The 8,865-nt window shown below is 46.7% G+C and overlaps 1 protein-coding gene across 1 annotated transcript; it reads right to left on the minus strand.

Moving 5' to 3' along the window:
* Window positions 1-493: 493 nt before the first annotated feature.
* Window positions 494-8,027, minus strand: LOC117385558 (E3 ubiquitin-protein ligase TRIM63-like). The gene is made up of 9 exons (XM_033982849.2): window positions 7,484-8,027; window positions 6,242-6,414; window positions 4,420-4,597; window positions 3,718-3,813; window positions 3,004-3,237; window positions 2,706-2,728; window positions 2,235-2,359; window positions 1,265-1,632; window positions 494-556 (listed from the first exon to the last, which is right to left on the minus strand). Exons 1-9 carry the CDS (start codon window positions 7,601-7,603, stop codon window positions 494-496), a joined length of 1,380 nt encoding a protein of 459 aa, XP_033838740.1. The 5' UTR covers window positions 7,604-8,027.
* Window positions 8,028-8,865: the final 838 nt, after the last annotated feature.

Consider the following 8,865-nt stretch of genomic DNA (forward strand, 5'->3'; position numbering starts at 1 on the left):
TTCTCTGACTTTCTGCTGATGCATCAGTGGCACCATTTCCCCCAAACACAGTCATGCCAAACAACAGACTGCTTGTGTAAGTGGTTTTGCTGCAAATGTTCATTTTTGACAATATATTTTTCACAATCAGGTTAAGGTTAGGGTTAGGATCAGGGTTAGGTTTAGGAACAGGTAAGTTTAGGTTCTGGGACAGGTTTGCTAACTGGATTTTGGCAAAACCGACCGACAAAAAAAAATTATAAGTAAATAAAATGAAAATTTGAATTAACTGTATTTAATGAATCACATGATGCTGTCAATGTCTCTGATCATTTGCTGTACTTACATCTGCTCATTATGAGCAGACTAACAGCAGTAAGTTAGCTTTGAGAGACATGTAACGCTAAGCCCCGTCCCCGGACAAAATTCCGAGAATTTAGGTAGTCCTGAAAAGTAGAGATGTCGTCTTGTCTTGTCGTCTTGTTGTCATTCTCTGATGAAGTCATTGATTATGTCACTCCTTGTTGAGCCAGCTGAAGCTGAAGACGTGTCGAGGCTCATCGGCATCACTCTGCTCCTGAAGGAAACAATACCACCATGAGTTTCATCCAAACAGTGACAGTTATTTCACCTGTCTGTCCCTGTCTGTCCCTGTCTGTCCCTGTCTGTCCCTGTCTGTCCCTGTCTGCCCTGTCTGCCCCTGTCGGCCCCTGTCGGCCTCTGTCGGCCCCTGTCGGCCCCTGTTGGATCCGATAAATCAAATCTAACTGGGATCTGATTTTTTTTTTTTATCATACGGCTGATCTCAGCGATTCACAAAAAGACTTTTAGTAATTCACAGTTTGTAATGCTGTGAGATATGGCTAAAGCTAAAACTAGCATAAACACTAAAGTATTTGTGGTTTATCGTCTCTTTTTCATGTATTTCACCTCTCTGCGCCTCTGTGCTGCCTTTAGGGTCTCTGTATATAACAGTGGGTTTGGCTCATGTTAGATTGTTGTTGGCATTGTTGCCTGGAAATGTTCAATCTTAATGTGAGTGGTGTGCATCGATAAACAGGAAACAACAGGGCTGTGGTACAGTCCTGTGGTTGGACTCAGCTCTGTAGGGTCAAAGGTCATACACAGGGTTAAAGGTTAGGATTGGGTGAAGTTTGGGACTTTTTGTACCATACTTTTAAGGACTGTATTGTATGTTAAGAATGCCTCAGTCTGCTCTGGAGTCACTCCAGGATCCTCTGGCTGTGAGGGCAGAGTGCTTTAACATGTGCTCTGAGCATCTTACCGAGGGGGTGGAGCCTGAGGCGGTGGGGGCAGTGGATGGGGCGTGACTCCATGTTGGAGTGGGTGTGGCCTCTGCAGCTCTTTGTGACGGTAAAGGAGGGAAGGAGACAGGAGGCACGGCAGGAAGCAGCGGAGGAGGCAAAGAAGGAGACAAGGATGGAGCTAGTGAAGGAGACATGGGAGGAGCTAGAGGAGGGTGAGGAGACGCGGTGGGAGGAGGGGACCGGGCAGGGGGCATAGGAGACGCAGTGGGAGGGGCCGGCGTTGAGGTGGAGGGGCCAGCTGCTGCTACAGGAAGTGTCTCGGATCGACTTCCTGTTGTGGCCCTGAGCTCCGCCTCCTCATACTCTTCGTCGCTGTCTTCATCGTCTGAAACAGAGAGAGAGGAGTGTGTGTAAACGTAAAAGTGCTAAGTACGCGCTAACTAACGAGAGGCTCCTGCTCGTCTCCAAAGAAACATGTTTAAAGCTGCTCTATGTAAGATCACCTGCTCATCTCCATGGAGATGTTATTGCTTTGACTTTTATGTTTACCTCATCCTCTCCATGGATAAAAGCAGGTGACTCCACCAGGCCAGGTCTGTAGACAGGCGAGCCAGCTCACAGAAAGGTTTTAGAGCAATAAAAGCATGTATTAAATAAATGCAAGATAAGTAAGATAAATGCCATACTGTGGAACACTGAATGCAATAATATAATAAAAACATCTCCTTGGAGAGAAGCAGGTAGTGAACCCTCCAGCTGAAACGTCACATACTCCAGCTTTAAATTTTAGCCAAAATGTAACTCTAAAGTCATTAAACTGTGTGTGGATTCAGGGGTGAAGTTCTGTGTGGGCGGGGTGTGGGCAGGGACAGATGCATGTGGGCAGGGACAGGAGCATGTGGGCGGGGACAGGTGCATGTGGGTGGGGACAGGAGCCTGTGGGTGGGAACAGGTGCAGGTGCACGTGGGTGGGGACAGGGGTCTCACATCTGTTGAAGGCGATGTTGGAAAGCGCCCTCTTCTGGAGCTCAAAGTTGGTGGTGAAGTGGTCCATGTTTTCATATCCTCGCTGCAGTTTGTCCAGATAAGACGTGTTCGTTCCCTCAGAGATCCTCCACACAAGAATAAACTTGTCAAACACACTTGTGAACAGTTGGAAGCAGATCAGATTTTTTTTGAAAGAACCAAATGTTTTCTTATTTGTATGTATTTTTATACTGTTTTTTAATTACAATTATTTTAGTCTTTTGAACCGCTCTTTAAAATGAATGGATCCAGACCAACACTAACTACACACTACACACTAACTACACTAACTAGACATTATCTACACACTAACTACACATTAATTACACACTACATGTTGGATTCTCATTATTTTATTAATGTTAAACCTTTGCCCGATTTTGTTTACTACTACATTTACTAAACTACACACACTTGTGATCAGAGACTCACTTTTGCAGCAGTGGTTTGGCCTCCTGCGAAAACAACAAGAAATAAAAAGACCTGAGTCTCAGAGTCACATGGAGCTGTCACAGTGTCACAGAAACAGAGGCATTGTGGGATTTGTCGCGTTTATCACAGTGAGCATGCTCAGAAATAAGAGCTGAAGTTACTATAGTAAGCGTACTTTGGACCAACACGTTTGACATCGGTTTGATCAAATTGACTCTTGATACTTTGCTCAGTGTCTGTGAAAATTCAGTATTTAAACTGTTAATAAAGGTTCGTATTGTAGTAGTACTACTGTTACCTGTAGGAAGAGGGCGTGATCGGCCTGCTCCAGCGTCTGCAGCGCCCCCTGGAGGGTCCCCGTGCTCCTCTCGAGGTGCTCTGTGTACCTGCTCCTCAGGCCCCTGATGTAATCCAGCTTCTCCTCCTGCTCCACCGTGATCCTCTGCGTCATGCTCAGCTTCTTCTGCTCCAACAGTGAGAAGAGGCGATCGAAGACCTCACACACATGAGACTTCTGACGCTGGCCACTCTCCTTGAAGAGGAGGAGAAGTGGAGGAGAAAGAGAGGGTTAGAGGAGGAGCGGTAAGAGGAGGAGAGATAGAGGAGGAGGGACAGAAATGAAGAAAGGGAGAGTTAGAGCAGAAGAGACAATCGAAAAGTTTGCACACGTGAGACTTCTGAGGTTAACTGCTTCCTGAAAATGGAGGAGACACAAAGGCGGAGCGATAGAGAGTTAGAGCAGAAAAGAACAAGAGGGAGAGAGGATAGAAGGAGTGGAGGAGGAGAAGAGGCGATCGAACAGTTTTCACATGTGAGACTTGTGATGCTGACTGCTTTCCTGAAAGAGGAGGAGAGAGAACTCTAACCAGAGAAACAGAAGAAGCAGGTCAGGTCAGTGGAAGAGAAACAGAGAGACCAGAGGGAGAAAGTAGATGCAGACGAAAGACAGAGCAGTGACAGGAGCAATGACAAGAGCAGAGGAGCTGTGACAGGAGCAGACAGGTGCACTCACGTCCACTGCGCGGCACGTCTCTTCGAGGTGACTGATGATGGCCTGAGTTCGCTCGTTGTTTCCAACAAGCAACGAAATACAGTCTGTAAGCTCCGCCTACAGGACGACAGAGGGAGCACAAGCATCAGAAAGGGCATCTGACACACTCTGACACACAGAGGGCACCTGACACACACTGACACACAGAGGGCATCTGACACACTCTGACACACAGAGGGCACCTGACACACTCTGACACACAGAGGGCACCTGACACACTCTGACACACAGAGGGCACCTGACACACTCTGACACACAGAGGGCATCTGACACACTCTGACACACAGAGGGCATCTGACACACTCTGACACACAGAGGGCACCTGACACACAGAGGGCACCTGACACACTCTGACACACAGAGGGCACCTGACACACTCTGAGGGAGGGCATCTGACACACTCTGACACACAGAGGGCACCTGACACACAGAGGGCACCTGACACACTCTGACACACAGAGGGCACCTGACACACTCTGAGGGAGGGCATCTGACACACTCTGACACACAGAGGGCATCTGACACACTCTGACACACAGAGGGCACCTGACACACTTTGAGGGAGGGCATCTGACACACTCTGACACACAGAGGGCACCTGACACACTCTGACACACAGAGGGCACCTGACACACACAGGTAGAGTCTGTGAGGGCATCTGACCTTGTGCGCACTGAAGACCGTGTGCAGAGGGGCCACCTCACAGTCCTTGTGGGCCCCAAACACTTTGCACATGGAGCAGGTGGGGGCGCTGCAGGACACACAGTAGATGTTAATCTTCTCGTCTGGATGTTCCTCACACATGAGAACCTCGGGCTGAGGAGGGTCTGCAGTGGGTTTACTGAGGAGACAAGACCAGAGACAAGACCAGACCAGGGGTTAGACCAGAACAGAGACCAGAGACCAGAGACCAGATTAGAACCTTGGGCTGAGGAGGACCTGAAGGATATTACTGAGGACATTTCTGAAGTACGATACATTTCTGCATAAAAATATCATGATAAAGGATAATACTGAAACTACTACCACTCAAGAAATGCGCCTAAAGTAGGATCATCCCAGCGAGACCTTCTACAAAGGCATTAAATAAAAAATGTATATCATGAGCTGCTGTAAACACAAGGAACTCCAGTAATTAGTGTTTATATTTTTGTCAAAGGAGTTATTATTTGACCCTCTACAGCTCAAATGTTATGGTACTAAAAACAAATGACCAAAATGATCCACTAATTATCATGACAGGCCTTCTATGTCTTTTCAGCACAAAAATGGATTAGAAAAAGCTGTGGAGACTACGCGTATTTACTGAGGACAGAGCACAAAAGAGACATGAGACCAGAGACAGGACTGTTCCACTGTTCATTTTGTCAATTTAATAATTTTTTGTCCATTTTTAAACCCTAATCTCTGACCTTATGGCCTCAGTGAAACAAGTCTGGCGAAAGTCCAGACCAAAACATGTTTACAGTCTCTGGGTCCTGGGTCAGGCCAAGTCAAGACCTGGTTTACACCTGGTTCAAACCTGGTCTCAAAGCTGTCAGGAACTATCTTTGGAACTAGGCCGGATTATTTCTGACACATCTCCAGTTTCACACTCTCTGAGCATGGTCCTGGTCTTTCTTTTTGGGGGTTAAGGATCCAGAAACTATTTGAGAAATATAATGCGACTGTTGATTTAAAGTAAGTTTTGGTCTGATCTTCTTCAGATCTGATGCTGAGGGGTGAAGTTATCTCACAGGGGATTGAACCTCACTGTGAGACGAGTGGTTTCTAGACATTGCTCTGATAGTAGTATCAAATATGGATCCAGGTATCAGCTTCCAAATATCGGTTCAGCCGATATTGTGGCTGGGCATTGATGTAATAAAACTATTTACTGGTCGTAGTTGCCCAGAAGGTCTCATGTGTTTGAATTTTTATTTACACAAAGTTGTTATGTCTTCACTTGAGATAAATAACAGTTGCATTCCACATTTGGATCAGTTCTGTCTTATTTATTTTTTGTTTAATGTAAATAAATGCTGTTTTCAATCTCTGCTCTGGCATTTGTCCGTATTGGGTATCGACAGATATTTAAAGGCAAAGTATTGAAATAGGTATTTGAACAGATAAAGGCTGGATCAGTGCATTCCTGTTCAAAGATGCATTGTCTTTGCTCAAAAAAACAGCCTCTTTAACTCCCCTCTCAAACCACCTCTTTTCTGACTTTTTTGACTGTAGCTCACTATCTTCAAAGAGGGTTTAGTGGCTTTGAGATGGAGATGAACAGCAGACTGGGGTCCTGAGCTGCAATTGCAGACTCGTTGACCCGGTTTATGGTTAATATTTCTGAAATGACTGGGCCAATCCACATGAAACAAAAACTAGAACAAAGTTCATTGTCTTCTCTGTCAGTAAATAAAATAGCATGAGTCTGGGATTAGACCCAGTCCAGTCCTGGTTGAGTCCCAGTCCGATCCTGGTTTAGTCCTGGTTGAGTTCTGACCTGGCGCTGCCCTGCTTGTACATGTCGATGATGTTCTCCACCAACAGGTTGCGCTGTAGGCCGTAGACACCATGGCGGTCCAGGACAACCTCATGACGACACGAAGGACAACGGAACCGCCCTCCTGAAGACACACTCCCCGACATGCGCGTAGACAGGTACGGGTTAGATGCCTGCGGAGAAACGACCAATCAGAGAGAATCATGAGGACACAGAGCCAATCAGAAGAAAGAAAGGGACAGAGGGCATGCCCCCGATGAGCACATGGACTAGAATGGGTTAGACTCGTGAAACAGCGAGCCAATTAGATGGAAGTATGTGGACACAGAGCCAATCTTAACACCCCCCCCTCCCCCCCTCCAGAGAACAGTGGACAGGTGTGGGTTAGACACTTGAAACAGAGAGCCAATCAGAGAGAGGTCTGGGGACACAAAGCCAATCAGAGGTGTCACTGGATTTAAAGCTGTACTATATCACTTTTCCGATACTTCCAATAGTTTAATACCGTACATTAGAACATTCCAGGCAAACATGTCCACGGAGACAAGCAGCAGGTGTGCCACCAGAAAAGTGTCATTGTGCAGCTTTAAATGAATTGTATGTATCCTGCCTATTACAGTTTTAAAAATTACTACAGGCACAACTGAGCCTGTGTTGCCAGAGCCTTAACCTGCAGATAGAGACACAGACATGTGTTTCTCATTCTCTGTAAATGGACAGGCCTCATGTGAAGCTCAGAACCTCCTGAATTCACTCACTGAGCTGCAGAGGCTGCACTAGCACTGATTCATGATTGGCTGCAGGTGCTGAGGTTTAGGTAGTGACCATTCAGATCAGAGAGAGTCCTTTTAGGTTTAAACCAGCTGGATTTCAGCCTTGAAACTGAGAGAATCATGTGAGGCTCATTCTGCTTTCTGATTGGATAACTGTCTTGAACCAGAACAACAAATTTGAACATAAATAAATTGTCCTATGTTTTTTTATTTAATATTAAATCAGCATTACAGTTGTTATCAGTGAAAGTTATATTTGATTTGAAGACACTGGCTCGTATCTAGGGACACAGTGAGGCAAAATTTTACATACTGTTTCTTTAAAGCACAGATATAAAACAAGATGGCGGCCGTAAACTTCTGACACACAAGGATACGGGAGGATGGGAGGGCATCTGACAGGAAAGGATCATGGGAGGGCATCTGGCACACAGGGATACTAGGGCGTGGGAGCGTATCTGACACTCACCTGGAACACATCGTTGGCACACTTACGGCACAGGTTGTGTTGGCATGGCAAGATCACCACCGGCTTCTGGAACATCTCCAGACAAATGGGACACACTAACTGCTTCTCCAGAGAGTCCATCTGGACCAGGACTAGACCAGGACTAAACTAGGACTGAACCAGGACTAGACCAGGATTAGACCAGGGCTAAACCAGGTCTACAACAGGACTAAACCAGGGCTAAAGTAGGTGTAAACCAGGAGTAGACCAGGACTGAACCAGGACTGAACCAGGACTAAACCAAGACTACACCAGGACTGAGCCAGGACTGAACTAGGATTGAACAAGGACTAAGGTAGGATCCAATGACAGAAAGGTGTCTACAAAAACAAAAAATCAGAGAATCTGAGAAAAGAAGAAGAATTTGAAGGAGGAGCCAGGATAAGGAAGGAAATGACAGCAAGGAAGGAGCTAGGAAACAGGGAAGGAGACAGAAAAAAGTAAAGTCCAAATGTGGCTGTAAATCTCCAGAGCCCTGGACTGAACCACGAGTGAACCAGGAGAGAACCAGATCTGGACCAGGTCTGGACCGAGACCAGCTGAGTGTGGGCTGTTTTTAGAGCTGGCCCCTCCCCCACTCGGTCTCCAGGGAAACGTGCCCATATAAGGTCAGAGGTCACGCGGCCTGGCACAACACAAGGACAGCTGCAGGGGCTGATGGGAAATGTAGGAGAATCATGTTTCACAGCTGCATCATATGGCCGTCTCCACCAATCACAGCTGATCACAAGAGGAGGGAGGGCATCTGACACAGGGGCAGGGCATCTGACACATGGGGAGGGCATCTGACATAGGGGGAGGGCATCTGACACAGGGGCAGGGCATCTGACACAGGGGGAGGGCATCTGACACACAGAAGATGTGAGCACAACTGAGACCAGGGAGGGCATCTGACACACAGGAGGGTGGGAGGGCATCTGAATCTTCTCACAGTGGGGTTAGGTTGTTGAGATGTTTGGTATAAATACAAATGCCTAATCCTGTGTTTTTCTTAAATCCGTGAAATAACACTTTGGTCTGTTTAGTGTAAATTCAACTTGAAGCAACAATATTTACTCAGGACCGGCCCAAACCGTGGGTTCTCACAGACTCAGGTCTAGACCAGGTCTGGACCTGGTCTACACCAGGTCTACACCAGGGCTGGGCTGGTTTAGGCCGGTTTAAGGCCGGGCTCATATAAAGAGTGAACCTGTGGCAGTGGCTTTGACGGGAGCACACCTGCCCTTGACAGGAGCACACCTGCACAGGTACGTGTTTTATCTCCTCATTAACATATTTACATGTCTGTGATATAGGACATTATAATATGACTTACACATGTACATGTGTAATATCAAACACAA

This window comes from Periophthalmus magnuspinnatus, chromosome 17, assembly GCF_009829125.3.
Source record: "Periophthalmus magnuspinnatus isolate fPerMag1 chromosome 17, fPerMag1.2.pri, whole genome shotgun sequence".
NCBI lineage: Eukaryota > Metazoa > Chordata > Actinopteri > Gobiiformes > Gobiidae > Periophthalmus > Periophthalmus magnuspinnatus.